General features: G+C 44.2%; 2 protein-coding genes across 3 annotated transcripts; both read left to right on the top strand.

Moving 5' to 3' along the window:
• The first annotated feature begins 6,661 nt into the window (after nucleotides 1-6,661).
• LOC115664186 (lysine histidine transporter 1-like) lies at nucleotides 6,662-11,706 on the top strand. 2 transcript variants are annotated; one of them, XM_056320370.1, is made up of 9 exons: nucleotides 6,662-6,884; nucleotides 9,186-9,343; nucleotides 9,643-9,902; nucleotides 9,933-10,056; nucleotides 10,164-10,557; nucleotides 10,640-10,745; nucleotides 10,877-10,968; nucleotides 11,098-11,166; nucleotides 11,263-11,706. In XM_056320370.1, exons 1-9 carry the CDS (start codon nucleotides 6,837-6,839, stop codon nucleotides 11,359-11,361), a joined length of 1,350 nt encoding a protein of 449 aa, XP_056176345.1. In that variant the 5' UTR covers nucleotides 6,662-6,836; the 3' UTR covers nucleotides 11,362-11,706. The 2 variants fall into 2 exon arrangements, with proteins under 2 accessions (XP_056176345.1, XP_030441986.1); XM_030586126.2 differs by having other exon boundaries at nucleotides 9,643-10,056.
• A 114-nt stretch (nucleotides 11,707-11,820) lies between these two features.
• Nucleotides 11,821-15,892, top strand: LOC115664185 (lysine histidine transporter 1-like). Its single transcript, XM_030586125.2, has 8 exons — nucleotides 11,821-12,860; nucleotides 12,991-13,142; nucleotides 13,339-13,722; nucleotides 13,914-14,307; nucleotides 14,653-14,758; nucleotides 14,881-14,972; nucleotides 15,082-15,150; nucleotides 15,240-15,892. The coding sequence occupies exons 1-8, from the start codon at nucleotides 12,834-12,836 to the stop codon at nucleotides 15,336-15,338; spliced, it is 1,323 nt and encodes a 440-aa protein (XP_030441985.2). The 5' UTR covers nucleotides 11,821-12,833; the 3' UTR covers nucleotides 15,339-15,892.
• Nucleotides 15,893-16,177: the final 285 nt, after the last annotated feature.

Raw genomic sequence — 16,177 nt, 5'->3', positions numbered from 1 at the left:
AGCCAGTGATACAGAAAGTAATAGAAAAAAAGACTTGCGCTGGGGATCGTCGCTATTCCGCATAAAAAACGATGGATTCCAAATCACGTACACAAATTCATTTTACTCTATTATTGTGTTCTAGATTTCTAGCTATGGAGATCTTGGGTGTCGTTTTTTGCGACCAACATATACTACTTCTACATGCTAACCTTTTTGTTACTGAGAAAAAATGGGTGAAAAATAAATTTTTAGCATCTTAGGCTGCGCTTAGGAATTGGTAAGAAAGATTCTAGTGTTATCCCTAACCCTCGGTTGCTAGTCTCCTACAGCCAATTGTTTCAAATACTTAATCGATGTTTTTTATTGATTCGAGACTAGACTACTGCTTTTCCTTTCCAATAGTAGTTCTTGTCCTTTGTTGTAACGATAAATGGATAGATATTCATTCCAAATAGTCTTTTCTGACAACGGGGATCTCTCTCTCTCTCGATCAGGTTCATATTCTGCCAAATCTGGATACCGACCGATCAATCTCACTGTCTCCCTTCTCATTCTCCTGACGTTTTGAAACTTTGGAAAATCATCTGGACAGTCTCAAAACTTGTTTTCGAATTTCTGTCCACAACCCAAGTTGCCCGATCTGTCAAAACTCTGCCGAATCCCTCCATCACATTCTCTATGAGAAACCCTAGTTGGCCTCTTCTAACCTGACCCTTTTCGCCAGCCGGGCATATCAAAGATCGTCTCCTACACATCCTTGACCCTGTCTCTTGCTCCCATCATCTCACCGCCTTGGCCGAGGAAGCTCAAAGCTCTTGCTGCTACGACTTCCGGTTCATCTTGCCTTAGACTCAGGAGCCACTGATGTCAACCAGAGCTCTTCCATTCCCAGTTGGAGCACTGCTCATCTTATTTCAAATGCGACTCAACGTTTTTGAACAGTGGATCCGTCGCTTGTTATCTCAAGAGATCTTAAAGTCACAGCCCACAAACTTGCTAAGTGGGCCGCTTCTTCCACCTCTTATGGGCTTACCAAATGGAATTTCTCCGACCTGCTGCTTCCCACGAAGTTTCCATGCCCATTACGACATTAAACAGCAGTAAGTGATGAGCGACCGACTTGAACTGCCAACGACGGCATTTACGATTGACATTCTCTCCTGAAAACGATGTTGGAATTTCTTTTTGCATTCAGTTGTTTCCTAGCGTCTGTACTCTTCCTACTGTTCCCATGTTCCTTCCAAGTAACAACGACTCTTTTTCACTAGTTGATGAAAACGAACACCACATACATTATATGGACAAAATGCCTCGATTACTTATCCTTTCTTTTTCGCAATTTGTATTGCCCGATTCTAATTTGTCGCCTATCGGATTATCAAAATGATTAAACATGCGTATACTTAAATTAAGTGTGACCTCAGAAGTTGTACACATGTATATACGTTAGGAATTCCTTTGTACGCCATATCATGGTTGTGCTTGTGATTATCAAACACAAATTGACTATTGATTGCGGGGAAGATCGTTTTGGTCCAAGAGTTGTACCGATTCAACCGGAAATAATCGGTGCGAACGAGAGATGTTCCCTTGTTCCAATCACGCATATATTCGTTCTAACAAACGCTCCAAGGAGACGGGATTTCAAGTGTTAATCAAGGCTTTAATTAAGCAGCATCCACTGGCCTACGCGAAGGAAACGAGAAGGATCAACTTGAGAGTTGTGTTTGAGTTCATGACAAAAAACTTCAAAAGTTGTCAAAGGTTATGGAAAAAAGCATGTGGGGCCTAAAAGAGCGCGCATTGCATGCGATACCAAACAGGGGGCGTTGACCGCCGTTTCCCGTTCGTCCAAGTCGTCGGACCTTTTTGGTGTTCCCAATTCCACGGGGTTGTTGACAAATTGGACCTTCGAATTGACAAGACGGATTGTATCCGGACAAATTTCCATTCTCCATTCGTCGACTCTGCTTCTGTCATCTTTTGATTTTCTTCGACCTTTGGCTCGGCGAATGCACACTACTGTGACAAATTGTACTTATAAGGAAACCCAAAATTTTGCCACCACCTTCACAGCCCCGTTTACAACCCGACCCTTGAGCTCCTTCACTAATTTGACGAGCTAGTACATGGAGTAGCCCATTCTTCAAAGGCAAAAATTTAAGGAGAAAAGTTGCTACAAATGGATTCTGGGTCGGATCGATTCGGATTTGGGTTGGATCGCTGAGTTTAACATTGGATATAAAATGAATATTTGGGTCACATCGTTTTCAACTCGACCCAAACTTGATCCAATCTAATCACATCCGTTTGACGGGTGTACGATAGATTTAAACGGGCCAAAACCCAAAACTAGCCTTTGACAGGAGTGCCCTGTCCGTGCCCGCTCATCTCAATTTTTTATTTTTCTTTTTCTTTTTCCTTCGATAACGACAATCCCGTCGGGCCGACAACTTTGTCCAAAGCCATTCGGGGCCATCGACGGTGGCCAGAGTTAGCTATGCCCGATGACGACCCGTGGTTTGTGGCCGTGATGGGTCGAGAGGGGGAGAGAGAAGATTCGGTGGTCAAGGGTCGTGGCGATTTCGAACAACAGGGTTGGCGCTTTTTTATCATAGGAATGGCAAATCGGTGCCTAGTCATAGTAAGTGATTGAGAAAGTCGTTGGCGAGGATGAGGAAGGAACGAATGAGGAAGAGACGTAGGTGGAGCGCGGCTATTTCATGAGTTGACCCTCATTTCCGGCTCATTCCCCGACACTTCCATTTCCCAATAGGACGAAGAACATAGTCCAAATGTAATAATAAATAATAATAGACTTCAGACCGCCTTTTATGTTAGAATTATAATCTAAGTGGAGGAAAGAAGCAACTTGAATGTGAAATTATGGAGATTCTTCGTGCCAAAGCGAGCTTCCGAAACCCCAAGCTTATCGTTTCCAAATCGAATCCATTTTGAAAAGTCAAACCATCGCATTCAATGTACAATGCCTTTTGAATAATCAAATTGCTCCACTCATCCTTGTCCGTTTTCAAACTTCAAAGACGGTGATGGTGGGTCCATACGCATAAATCTTATGGCGGGACGTATTTCAACTTTCTTTTTAACCCGAGACGAAAGTTACATAAATATATATGCTTAGGTTGATGTATAATTATTATTTTTTTTTTGAAATTTTGATAATACTGTAAATTATTGCGCGAAAAACAAAGAAGTTGCTTTCTGGCCTAATTCCCAAAAAAACCCCAAACTTTACACTTTGTCCCAATTATACCCTGAACTTTTTTTTGTCTCAAGAAAAACCTCAAACTTTTATCCAAGTCCCAAATCTGCCCTACCGTTATAACTCCGTCCAATTAACGTCCAAAAAAAAAAAAAAAAAAAAACAGAACCCGGCGGTGCCGCGTGGCCAAGCCTTCGCGGTGGCGGGCCTACCGCCGGGGAAGAGCGGCGGCCCTCGCCTTCGGGGCCTTCCCGAAGGTCGGCAGCCTCGCCGGCCCGGGCGGCGAGTCAGCCGCGGGGCTGCGGCCCCAATGCGGGGAGGGCGCGACCCTCGCCCCGGATCGGGGCTGCGGGCCTCGCCGCGACTCTCCCGGGCCGGCGAGGGTCGCCGCCAGCCCGGGAGGCCCGCGAGGGCCGCAGGACCCCGGCAAGGCCTCACCCGGGGTGGGCGACCCCGAGGGCGAGGCCTCGCCCGGCCTTCCTAGGCCGGCGACCCTCGCCGCCCGGCGAGTCGCCGGCGAGGGCTGCGGCCCCGTCCGGGGGAGGGTGGCCTCGCCCAAGGTGGGCGACCCCGGGCGAGGCCTCGCACAGGCGCGGCCCTCGCCCGGGCTTTCTCGAGGCGGCGACCCTCGCCGGCCTCGGGTTAGTCGCCGGCGAGGCTGCGGCCCCGATCTGGGGAGGGTAGCCTCGCCTAGGGTGGGCGACCCGGGCGAGGCCTCGCACGGGGTCGGCGGCCTCGCCGGGCTTTCCCCCGCCTCGCCGCCCGGGCGAGTCGCCGCGAGGGCTTGCGGCTCCCGTCGGGGACGCGACCCTCGCCCTAGACGGCCGGCCGCCGAGCGCCGGCCGAGGGCCGCCGGCAGCGAGGGCCGCCGCTCCTTCCCCGGCAGGGCGGCGGCCACCGCGAAGGCTTGGCCACACCGCATTCTTGGTTCTTTTTTTTTTTTTTGACGTTAATTGGACAGAGTTATAACGGTAGGGCAGATTTGGGACTCGGATAAAAGTTTGAGGTTTTTCTTGAGACAAAAAAAAAGGTCAGGGTATAATTGGGACAAAGTGTAAAGTTTGGGATTTTTTTGGGAATTAGGCCTCTGCTTTTTAAGAAAACACAGACAAATAGGACTGAAAAGATACATATCAAGTCTTGAAAAGGAGATTTATGTATCTATTGATCACGTCCAAAACAAAGAGGACAAAGCCGAACGGAAAGGTCAATATGTCAAATTCATTTGCATTCATAATCAAACTTTAATTAAATCTAATCATTACTCCTTATTTAAAATCGAGCGAAATATTTTTTTTTTATTCCGAGTTCTTAGATATTTGGGAGAACCCTCCGCCCCTTTTGTTTTAATTCCAAGATTCGGGATATCTTATTGTTAATCTGTGGTGCTTTCATGATAAGACAACGAGATGGCTTTACATACTTCCACGCAACGCGCGAACTAAGTAACTGCATTATGCAATCGAGTAAGCAATTTATGCCTTTAAATGTAGACAAAAAAAAAAGAAGGAAAATTCTCGTGCTTTCAATTGAAGAAAGCAATAGAGAAAGTTCAAAGGTTGAATGAATCACGTGGAATGTTGTGGTGATTTATTCGATAAGCATGTGCAGTGATAATTCAATCTTATCATATGAAAACTGTGGGTTGGTTAATTAATAATAATAATAATAGTACTAGTAGTAGCAGCAACAAGGGGAATGGGCATGCATGATCGACGACCTTCCCAAAAAATATTGCTTTTTCCAAGTTAAAAAGAGGCATTGAAAATTGAAAAAATGAAATTGACAAAATTAGTATTTTTTTTATCTTTTTTTTTCCAACACGACCCTTTTTTTCTTGGGACCAACCAATACTTAAGCAGCAAATAATGAACTAAGAAGAGTACAAAAACAGCTAATTTTCCAACTATCAGTTCCCTAAAAATGCCGCGTTTGATTACCCTAAACTATGAATATTCCTTGCAACCATGGATTCCATCAGATTCCAATTATCTTTTGCGAGTGAAAACAATGGAATATCTTAACATTTTCTATGAATTGGCTCGACTAATTTCACAAATCGTTCCTTTTGTGCATATCGATCTGCTAAGACTCTCTTACCCACGAGGCGACATGCGTGCCGCCAAGATTACATCGAATGAGAGAACCCTTTTGTTTCGAACGTAGAATTTGCCACATCCAAGAGTAGGCGTTTAATTAACTCGACATTCGTGAGAATCCAATTGACTTTGGGGCTAGTAATGTCAACCGAGCTATTAATTGGAGCGAAAGATGCGTTATCTCTCTCCGTTTGTCATTCCATTGGATTTGCCATGGATTTGATAAATAAAAACTCTATTTTGTAAGCCGTAGAGTAATTGCACAAGATTAATTCATGATTATAATCCATTGCATTAAGTCGGTCTGACTTAATTACACCTACATGGATTGAGTACATATGATGCACAACCAATTGCAGACAAAGGGAGTTCCATGTACGCATTAGTTCTAAACCTATTGCATGAATGTTAATTTGGTTTCAAACTTTTCAATATTGTCAGTTTCGATGATCGGTAATGATTGGACCGCTATGTTAGTAATTTCCGACAAGAATTAGCCGGAATAACTGCATTGTAATTTCACGCAAAGGTTTAGGACTAAATTGACAAAATTAAAAAGTTTAGAATTGAACTGGCATTCGCACAATATGTTCGGACCATTTGGGTAATTTTTCGGTACGAAATCCATTTCTTAACTTCCTACGTCTATCTCGTCAAGAAAACCGCCTAAAAATCGATACTAACCAAATGAGGCCAAACCATGCAATGCGAGCAAATCACAACCATACTTGCCCCCCCTAAATCGCATGGTCTATTCGAATGCCAACTCAGTGCTAAAATCCCTGCTCGCCGTCCATGTTTCACTCGAAGACACTCGACAATCCCTTGTTTTCGGGCATCACGGCGATGCGAACGGGGTGGGAGATCCGGGAATCTGGAGGCCGGACGGGATCAAGACGTCGCCAAGATTTTATTTCTTTAATCGGATCCCCATCACAGAAAACCTATAGCCGAATCCGCCGGACTCGCATAACATATTCGAAAATGCTCATGGCAAATCCGTCCTCTCTGTACAAAACAGGAAGCTACGATGTCTTCGATATCCAATCATGGTCATTCACTCATCACCCCAAATCGTTTTATGCAGGAACGAATATATAAGCAAAATTAAATTAATCGGGTCGACGTGCAGATTGCGGGCGGGCAGATCCGTTTTCCTGGAATCTTCCCCATGGATCCAGCTTAGGAAGCAAATGGGCCACATCGAGGATGACTCCCGAAAGTCAAACCACAAGACGTCTCCTTCAATTCTCTCTCTCTCTCTCTCTCTCTCTCTGTGTACGTTGTGTGTAACGTTAATGTGTGAATGTGATGGAGTGGGTAAGTTATCAGCATCCGGCTGGTTCCTTCTTCTTCCTCCCCCCTTTAAATACGCAGGACAGAGTACCCATGTAAGCAGCAATGCTCCCACTCTCTGTTTCCCTCTGTTTCTCTCTCTGCGCTAGAGCTAGAGCTGAGTTTCGCGTCGCTTAAAGGGTGCGAACCGTTTAGCCGCGTCGCCGCCGCCGCCGCCGATTGTAGCGGAAGCCGCCATGGGAACGCAAGGCCTGCCCGATGAGAAGTCCGGCTACCGCCACTCCGTGAGTCCCCTCTCTCCTCACCTCTCTCTCTCTCTGTGTAAGATGGAAAGTCACAGTTCAGGGCAAATCGATGCTCTGCTTCTGAGATGGTGAAGAAGGTGCAGAACGGGGTACGTGGTGCCGCCATGTCCTCTGTTCTCATTTTCGACCTCAAAATCTATAGGCTAATCCTATTCTTGTAATGTTTATCGACAAAAAATTACCATTTTCGTGATTATAGTTATTTATTTTTATTTCGCGTCCCGCGATTAGCGCGTGGCGTGTAAGGAGGGAAAGGCATACGAGGGGCACCCTTTCGAATTTTGCCATAACGTTAAGGGTACTAAAATCGATTTACATAATTCATCCATAAAGTTATGTGTCAACTTTTCGATGGGTGCACCTCTTTATGATACTAATTCATAGTTACATAAAGACCAAGCGAAAACTAAATATTTGCTATTTTGTCGAAAATTCTAAATACAGTTCAAACTGTTTGAAGTGCTTTCTATTCTTATTTTTTTTAAGTACTAAATGAACTGTTTAAAACCATGAACCTTATCAAAGTTTTCTAAATCAAGGAGCGATGGTATCAATGCAAAAATCCAAAAGCGAAGCCGTCGGGGACCAGAAGCATCCTCGTCCTCTCGGGCTATGGCGCGTAGCTCTTGTATTATTGGTACTATGTACTCTTCGAATGATGTCAGTACCTTCGTGGTTGGTTAAAAAACGATCACCGTTTCAAAGGCAATAGTGGTTTTGAAAAGGACACTATAATTATTATAATTTTCGTATAACGCTTGCTTACTTGAGTGCCATAATTTACAATGTAATTCGTCGTGTCGTTAGAGTGAAAGTCTTTTTTTTTTAATCCAAAAGTTACGATACTTGAACGAAAATTTTCAAATGATGGATCGAAAATTCATTACATCAAAGTAAGCGACGAATTGCCCCTTTTGACACGACGAATTGCATTGCATGTCTTTAAAATCAAGCTCGTTCGGGTTTTTTTATTAATTTTTAATTTTAAGTACTTCCCCGATGATTAGGGAATTTAGCTTATATATATATTAATGAGAGATGGATGTAAGGTTCACTCTTCCACGTGGCTTAGTTGTCATAACCCAATCGACATTTGAAATATAGTTTCGACCAAAAAATAAAATAATATATATATATAGTTGATAATTTTCTTTATATATATATTTTTGAATATTCGATCTCTTTCTTCGGCGCACGTTAACCGATATGATCCATCGTCAGATTTGCGATTTTTTTAAATTAGCTAGTAACGGAAAAATGTTCAAATTCAATGAATCGTTTTAAAAAAGAGAATGGATGTCATTTTCAAAGGCAGGTCTTGCATCTTGCTCTGATTATGTGACTTCATAGTCATGACCACGGCGATTGATTATTTTTGGCACCGTCTAAAAATCCATGAAATCTTTCGTACGACGTCCGATTCAGTTTTGAACATTTTGATTTTGTCAATTTAGTTTTAAAATTTTTGGTGATTTATCAATATAGTCTTTCCGATCAATTTTAGTTAGAAATCGTTGACGTAGTCGTTGACCGTTCTATGTGGTACGGCTGACCAGCGTTAACGTGGACCGCCACGTCGGCGATTTCCGACCAAAATCGGCTAGAATGGCTACATTGTCAAATTGTCGAAAGACTTATGACTAAAATTGGCAAATCGTTATAAGATTTAAGACTGAATTGGCAAAATTGAAGAGTTTAGGACGGAGCTGGCCGCCGTACAATGGGTTTAGGACTTTTCGGACAATTTATCCCGCTAACATCATGTGGTGTAAATCATGACATGTCGACATAACCATCCCACTGTTTGAAAATCCAATTAAAATGCTTAAATCCATAGGTGAAGAAAGATTACATGTATATGAAAATGCATATAACCCCATAGTCAAGAGGCGTGAAAACTGGATTAAGAAAGCTAAAAGGATAGAACCTTTGATACCATATAAGAAAGTCCAACCCAAAAGCTTAAGCTAATGGGTTAATTAAGGAAGATCATATGTATATAAAAAGTGTATAAACTCCATTGTCAAGGGAAGTAGGATATTTCGATATGCACGATGTCGAATTTAGGATAGGGTTAAATGCTACGATTGGCGGGCTCGTTTGCAAATAGCTGATTGTTACTTTGGGAGCAAAATGCTGCTACATTCTTGTTTAGTCATTCTAGTTTTAGGTTTAAAAAAAAAAATTCTAGTTTTAGGTAAATGCAAATCAGACAGAGCGATTTTTTTTATCCTAAGCTAGATCTAAAGCTAAACAAATGCTTCATGATCAATCACACAGATTGAGGAGAAACTAGCGAAGCAGAAGGAAATCGACGACTGGCTTCCCATCACCTCTGCGAGGACCGCGAAATGGTGGTACTCGGCCTTCCACAATGTCACGGCCATGGTCGGAGCCGGCGTCCTCAGCCTCCCCTACGCCATGTCCGAACTCGGATGGTATGCCAAATTTCGAATCTATGACAATGTGGAAGAAGTTGGTCTTGAATCAATCTAGTCCTTAGTTATATTTCTCCTCTAGCCAGTTGAGCTGTCCTGAGTCTACCATCTCTTTCTTTCCCTGTGCCTAGTTTTAGTGCAACTAGCGTTTTGTGCAAATTTGATGAATAAGTTTGCCTACCGGTTACCGAATCAATCCCAAGTTGCAGTGTAGTAGCCATCGGTTTGCAGGTTGAACTTATGAGTCGTCCTGTCTTATGTAACTTGGCTGCTTTGTGTGTTTCTTTGATTTTTTCTAGGGGTCCTGGTGTAGCCGTGCTAGTCCTGTCATGGGTCATCACCCTGTACACGCTGTGGCAAATGGTCGAGATGCACGAGATGGTCCCCGGGAGGAGGTTCGATCGGTACCATGAGCTCGGGCAGTACGCGTTCGGCGAGAAGCTCGGACTCTATATCGTGGTCCCTCAGCAGCTGATTGTCGAGGTCGGTGTCAACATCGTGTACATGGTCACAGGAGGGAAGTCGCTGGAGAAGTTCCACGACACCGTGTGCTCGGGCTCGGGCTCGGGCTCGGGCTCGGGCTCGGGCTGCAAGAAGATAAAGACCACCTACTTCATCATGATCTTTGCCTCTGTCCACTTTGTCCTCTCCCACCTCCCCAACTTCAACTCCATCTCCGGCGTCTCCCTCGCTGCAGCCGTTATGTCTCTGAGGTAATACTCTATTCTAGACTCTCTGAATTCGCTTCCTCATAATCGATACAATTAAAGTCAAACTCCACACATTATTCGGGATGACATTTCATATCTTCATTTTTCAGTTACTCAACCATAGCTTGGGGAGCCTCCGTAGACAAGGGCGTTCAGCCGCACGTGCAGTACAGCCCCAGGGCCTCGACCACGCCAGGGAAGGTCTTCGACTTCTTCAGCGCCCTGGGCGATGTGGCTTTCGCGTATGCAGGGCACAATGTGGTCCTGGAGATTCAGGCGACTATCCCCTCCACTCCTGAGAAGCCGTCCAAGGGCCCGATGTGGAGAGGAGTCATTGTCGCCTACATTGTCGTGGCTCTCTGCTACTTCCCAGTCGCTCTAATCGGTTATTATGTATTTGGGAACACGGTCAAGGACAATATCCTCATCTCCCTGGAGAAACCGAAGTGGCTCATTGCAATGGCAAACATGTTTGTCGTCATCCATGTTATTGGAAGTTACCAGGTAATGTACAAGCTCCTTCTTTTGTGTCTTTCAAAGTTCTTTGTGGCGACGGTGAATTGATCTTTTCGTGGTCTTGATGCAGATTTACGCGATGCCGGTGTTTGACATGATAGAGACTGTATTAGTGAAAAAATTGCACTTCAAGCCAACTGGAACGCTTCGTTTTGTGGCTCGCACTGTCTATGTTGGTAAGTATGATGCCCCTTCTGTTGTTGCTTGCTCGTATATTCTGGTCTAGTTCGCAATGTTTGAAGTCCCGTCCCTGCTTTTCCTGTCTTTCCTTTTTGTCAATGTTATTGATGTCCGATTGTCATGGCAGCATTCACAATGTTCATAGCCATCACTTTCCCATTCTTCGGCGGCCTTCTTTCGTTTTTCGGAGGATTCGCTTTTGCCCCGACGACATACTTTGTAAGCAAGCTCCTGCTAATATAATGATTTGGATTGGCCTTTGTAAAAGTTGGCTTATCGAAATGCTTGGAGGAACTTTCTGGTTCAGACGAAATCCTAATGTCTTGCCCCTTCTCCTGTTTTTTTCAGCTTCCTTGCATAATGTGGCTCGCGATCTACAAGCCGAGGAAGTTTAGCTTATCCTGGTGGTCAAACTGGGTATGTTAAACTCGTTCTCCTTCTATGGTAACTCATCCTCGATCAAGCCTCGTGTTCGTTATTCAGTTCATCTGATATGGGTTTTGCTTATTCCAGGTATGCATCATCTTTGGGCTTTTCTTGATGATCTTATCACCCATCGGAGGACTCCGGCAAATCATCATCCAGGCCAAGACATACAAATTCTATTCTTAGACTCGCATGGAAGCGAATCGGGTTCGTCTGTGATGCAGACTGATTCAAATTTCGAGTGCTCGTCAAGACAGATCATGGCCCATGGGGGGCAAGACTAAATATTCAAGCAGGAATACGTCTGGCGATCGTTGATCGAGTCTGGTAGGTTATTCATGGAGTATAAAGTACATTGTTTGTCTGTGATGGTTAAATTTGTGACCAGGGAACTAGGGAAAGAGAACACACTCAAACCCAACTCCTCTATGCTTCTTTTCTTCCTTTCCTGTGTGCATATATCTTCTCTTGCTGTGTAATTCTTCTTGAGAATCGATAAAAAAGACTCTGGCTTTAATTATTCTTCATTCAGTTCAATGAGTCCATACGGTGACCAAAAATCAGCACTTCTGCCGCGAAGTTACACAACCAATACACTTTGTAAGACCGATGCTTTCCCGAAGAGTCGAGGGCCATATGAAGGGTCGCGCGGTTGATCTCGCTTAACATGGCTGGAGTTTCCGAATGGTGAAGAATGCAGTGGTTGCATACTTAATAATGTGTCATTAGGTGAACTGAAAACGGACACCAGCATTTTAACCAAATGAACCGACTCCATAGGTCACGCATCGATACAAAGGAAAAACTCAACACGTACATTAGCGGAATCAGTCGAGAATACAATGCGATAATTAATCCAAAATAGAACAGAACTCGCAAAGAAAGAAAATCAAAGACTGCGTGTGCGACTAAGTGTAGCGATTCAGTTTCCTAAATGTACACAGAAACTATGTTATACTAAAGTACTCACGTGTGACCAACTGTCATGTGAGGGTAAGGGCGTCAAGCATGTTCTCAGACAATAGAGCCTCCAAGGCTCCAACTGGTGAATTTCTTTCCTAATGCTTCCCTCAGCGAAACCGACAGGGGTCAGACGATCGGGGAATTTTCACAGTCGACGAGTCCTTATCATTCTACTGCCCTGTTTGGTCTTTAAAAGGCTTGATTCCCATTTGGGAAATTGAAATGGTCAAATTGGGGGATCTCCAATGCAGCTTGCAAAAGCAAACTTGCCAAAAGCACAAGGCCATCAGCGATTTTGCTTGCCTTATTCTACGTCATGGAGTCAAATGAGTCAGGGGCACAAGAATCAAGCATCCTTAAAAATCGACCCCAATTACTGCAGATCACCATGGATGGCATCAAATCTGCATCAATCTTCTAAAACTAGGATGACAGTAAAGAGGGTTCCTCTCATTTGCATCAGAATCGTGGCCACCAGCTGTATCAAACAGATGTGTCGCCCTCAAATGGAAATCCGTCCAAACCAAGTCATTGGGTTGGAGTTTTATTTCCATACTCGTATAATTCATCGACTGGGCTTCCTAGGATAGAACAACCCATTGGGCATACATAACCCTCCTTCATCTGTTTATCTCAGTGCTTTATTTTCCTCATCCTCCTCCGGTGAAGTTCTGCCAGCGATTCGTGTCGTTCCGATGGGGAGTCAGGGCAGCGACGGCGATGTAAGTCGGCTGCTGATTTATATAGTCCTAGTGATGAGTGCTCCGGTCGAGACCGTCATATCTGTAGAAGGAACCGTCGCTTGCTTTCGTGATTAACGGCGAAGATTTCACGTGGTTTGATTCGAAACAGGTCGACAAACAGAAGCAGAAGGAAATCGACAATTGGCTTCCAATCACGTCTTCCAGGAATGCGAAATGGTGGTACTCGACCTTTCATAATGTCACTGCCATGGTTGGAGCTGGTGTCCTCAGTCTCCCTTATGCTATGTCAGCGCTTGGATGGTAACGAACTCTGAAATCGAACCTAATATTTTGAAATACAGGGCCGGACCAAGTCATACAAGAAGATTAGATTACAGGCTCAAATCAAGATAACATCCTTAACTGAGATGAATGTCGAAATCTTTCCTTCAACCATGTATAAAGTAGTTTCCGCAACTTAGCACAGAATAATCTTTTTGACTCCTATCACGCTCAGGGGTCCTGGTGTGGTAATATTGGTACTTTCATGGGTCATCACGCTGTACACCCTGTGGCAAATGGTGGAGATGCACGAGATGGTCCCCGGGAAGCGGTTTGACAGGTACCACGAGCTTGGTCAGTACGCGTTTGGCGAGAAGCTCGGCCTCTATATCGTGGTCCCTCAGCAGCTGGTTGTCGAGGTTGGTGTCGACATTGTGTACATGGTCACCGGAGGGAAATCGCTGCAGAAGATTTACAACTTGGCCCAACCGAATGGCAAACCTCTCAAGACTACATATTTCATCATGATCTTCGCTTCATGTCATTTTGTTCTCGCTCATCTCCCAAATTTTAACGCCATATCCATGGTTTCTTTGGCAGCAGCCGTCATGTCCTTAAGGTATCAACGTCTTTTGTTCGATCCCCACTTCATAGAACCACTTCTGTCTCCCAGAAGTGCAAAGCTGTCGGAATTGATGTTGAAAGTTGGAAGAACATGACTCAGTCTTAAAGTCTAGCTCAAAAGAAAGAGAACTTCAAATTATTTATAAGCTTTAGTGTATGCACATCAGCTGGATGTTGTCCTTGCAGCTACTCTACTATTGCTTGGGCGGCCTCCGTCCACAAGGGCATCGAAAAGAACGTTGAATACGGCTCTCGAGCCTCCACCACCCCCGCAAAAGTATTCAACTTCCTCAGTGCCCTAGGCGATGTTGCATTTGCATACGCGGGCCACAATGTGGTGTTGGAGATCCAAGCCACCATCCCTTCGACCCCGGCGAAGCCGTCCAAGGGCCCAATGTGGAGAGGAGTGGTGTTCGCCTACATTGTCGTGGCAATGTGTTACTTTCCTGTTGCACTGGTCGGGTACTGGGTGTATGGGAATAAGGTCGAGGACAATATTCTCATTTCGCTCGAAAAGCCAACGTGGTTGATCATCATGGCCAATGCATTCGTCGTCATCCACGTCATTGGTAGCTACCAGGTACAATCTCCTGCGCAAACTATATTTGTTTAATTGCATCGTGCAAAGAGTTAGAAAGAGTGGCAATTGATTTAGACAGTATGTTGTGACTTGCTCTTCTCCGATAGGCAAGTGCCCTGGTCTAATTCTTAACACTACATGTACGTCCTCGTTCAGCGATGATGTGAAATTTGAGAACCAAGACATGCTTCTTACAGAAAATGACTGAAGAGTGGTTTTGCACATACAAAAAAGAAAAAAAGCAATCTTCTTTTGGATGATGGAATAGCCGACTGAACTAGAGGGTTACTCAGGTTCATACACAAATTTTTTCACTGTGCAATGTTTTAATCATGTCGAATGCAGCTCTATGCAATGCCAGTGTTTGACATGATAGAGACTGTCCTGGTGAAGAAACTCCATTTCAAGCCCTCAACAATGCTTCGTTTCGTATCACGCAATCTATACGTGGGTGAGTTTTCTCACTCGATAATCACCCATGGAAAGAGCTTCATCGATCAAAGCTGGCTTCCGCTCGGAAACATTTGCACATAATCTTCTGTTAAAACTTAGCTGTACTCGTTTCGATCTCAGCTTTCACCATGTTTGTGGCCATCACCTTCCCTTTCTTCGGAGGTCTCCTGGGATTCTTCGGAGGGTTTGCTTTCGCCCCGACAACATATTTCGTAAGTCTCATCGGTTCAAGTCAAGAACACCAACCCCCACGAATAAATTGGTTTATATGCTCATGGAGTTGGTTCAGGCCTCTCTGACTTTGTGTCCAATTTTGTTCAGCTACCGTGCGTCATGTGGCTGGCTATCTACAAGCCCAGAAGGTTTAGTATGTCCTGGTTCGCCAACTGTGTGAGTTATCATATTGGGTTTGTTTTGTTTTCCCAGGGCAAATAGTCACCACAAGAGCATTCTAAAAGAATTTACTCGTGAAATTTCAGATATGCATCATACTGGGTGTCCTCCTGGTGATTCTAGCACCGATCGGAGCGCTAAGGTCGATCATATTAAGCGCAAAGACCTACAAATTCTACTCTTAGGATGGAGTCTCCTCCAACTGAAGACTTGTCTTTGCAGTTCGCACACATCTAGTTACTTTTTATGTTTTATTATGTGTCTATTTGCAAGCCGCCCTGCCCGGCATATCTTTAAACATGATTATATTGCTGCTTCGTTCCAATCGTCGTATAAATTAAATAAATGGCTACGCCAGGTTTATAATTGTTTATCCTACTCAGCATCGAGTATATCCGACTACAGACGGTCGGTCTGATAAATGGTCTTTGACAGTGAACTGTTACTTGCCATTGCAGTCAATAACCCGCGAATGTTAGAAAGATCGACCCAACGTGACCCCAACCATTTTCCCCTTGGGAACAGCACGTCCTACCCAATCTAGTTTTGTTGGACAAGTTTCCCAGAATTTCTCTATTGACTGGTGAACATGAATCACTTCTAGACACAGGCTATAGCTGACCTTCCTCGCCCCACGGTCAGTTCTAAAGGACCGTGGAACTTCATCATTTCTGAACTTTGTTTGGTATAATGTCAAAATGGATGCAGCAGCCAGAACTCTGATTAGATGTCTCCCTTTTATCTTTTACTCGCACCAATATCAATATCATGCGCGCCTAAAAGACCTAATGCATAATGTCAACTTATATATACTTGAGCACATATCTCCAATGTCCCTAATTATTTTGGATTTCGAATCCTAGAATCCATGAACAGAACCAAACTGCTGAACCATAAAGCTAGCATTAGCAATCTAGCAATCGTATAACTTCAACTCTGATCCTGTCAGTTCAATTTTTTAGTCCAAATGTTACAAGGTATGGGGTAGCTTTAGCGAGATTATGACTTATGGATCATTGAACTT

Source organism: Syzygium oleosum, unplaced genomic scaffold, assembly GCF_021117445.2.
Source record: "Syzygium oleosum isolate NSW1041296 unplaced genomic scaffold, Sole_v2.1 Sole_v2.20, whole genome shotgun sequence".
In the NCBI taxonomy this organism is placed as follows: Eukaryota; Viridiplantae; Streptophyta; class Magnoliopsida; order Myrtales; family Myrtaceae; genus Syzygium; species Syzygium oleosum.
The sequence above is the reverse complement of the archived record's forward strand: the minus strand, read 5'-3'. Positions and strand labels throughout refer to the sequence as shown.

What these genes read in the sequence shown, in the direction of transcription:
- LOC115664186 (XM_030586126.2), top strand. Translation starts at nt 6,837, where the DNA reads ATGGGAACGCAAGGCCTGCCCGATGAGAAGTCCGGCTACCGCCACTCC. An exon ending in GCCATGTCCGAACTCGGATG is followed by an intron (nt 9,344 to 9,642) that starts GTATGCCAAATT and finishes GATTTTTTCTAG; the next exon opens with GGGTCCTGGTGTAGCCGTGC. An exon ending in TATCCTGGTGGTCAAACTGG is followed by an intron (nt 11,167 to 11,262) that starts GTATGTTAAACT and finishes TGCTTATTCCAG; the next exon opens with GTATGCATCATCTTTGGGCT.
- LOC115664185 (XM_030586125.2), top strand. Translation starts at nt 12,834, where the DNA reads ATGGGGAGTCAGGGCAGCGACGGCGAT. An exon ending in GCAGCCGTCATGTCCTTAAG is followed by an intron (nt 13,723 to 13,913) that starts GTATCAACGTCT and finishes TTGTCCTTGCAG; the next exon opens with CTACTCTACTATTGCTTGGG. An exon ending in ATCACGCAATCTATACGTGG is followed by an intron (nt 14,759 to 14,880) that starts GTGAGTTTTCTC and finishes TTTCGATCTCAG; the next exon opens with CTTTCACCATGTTTGTGGCC.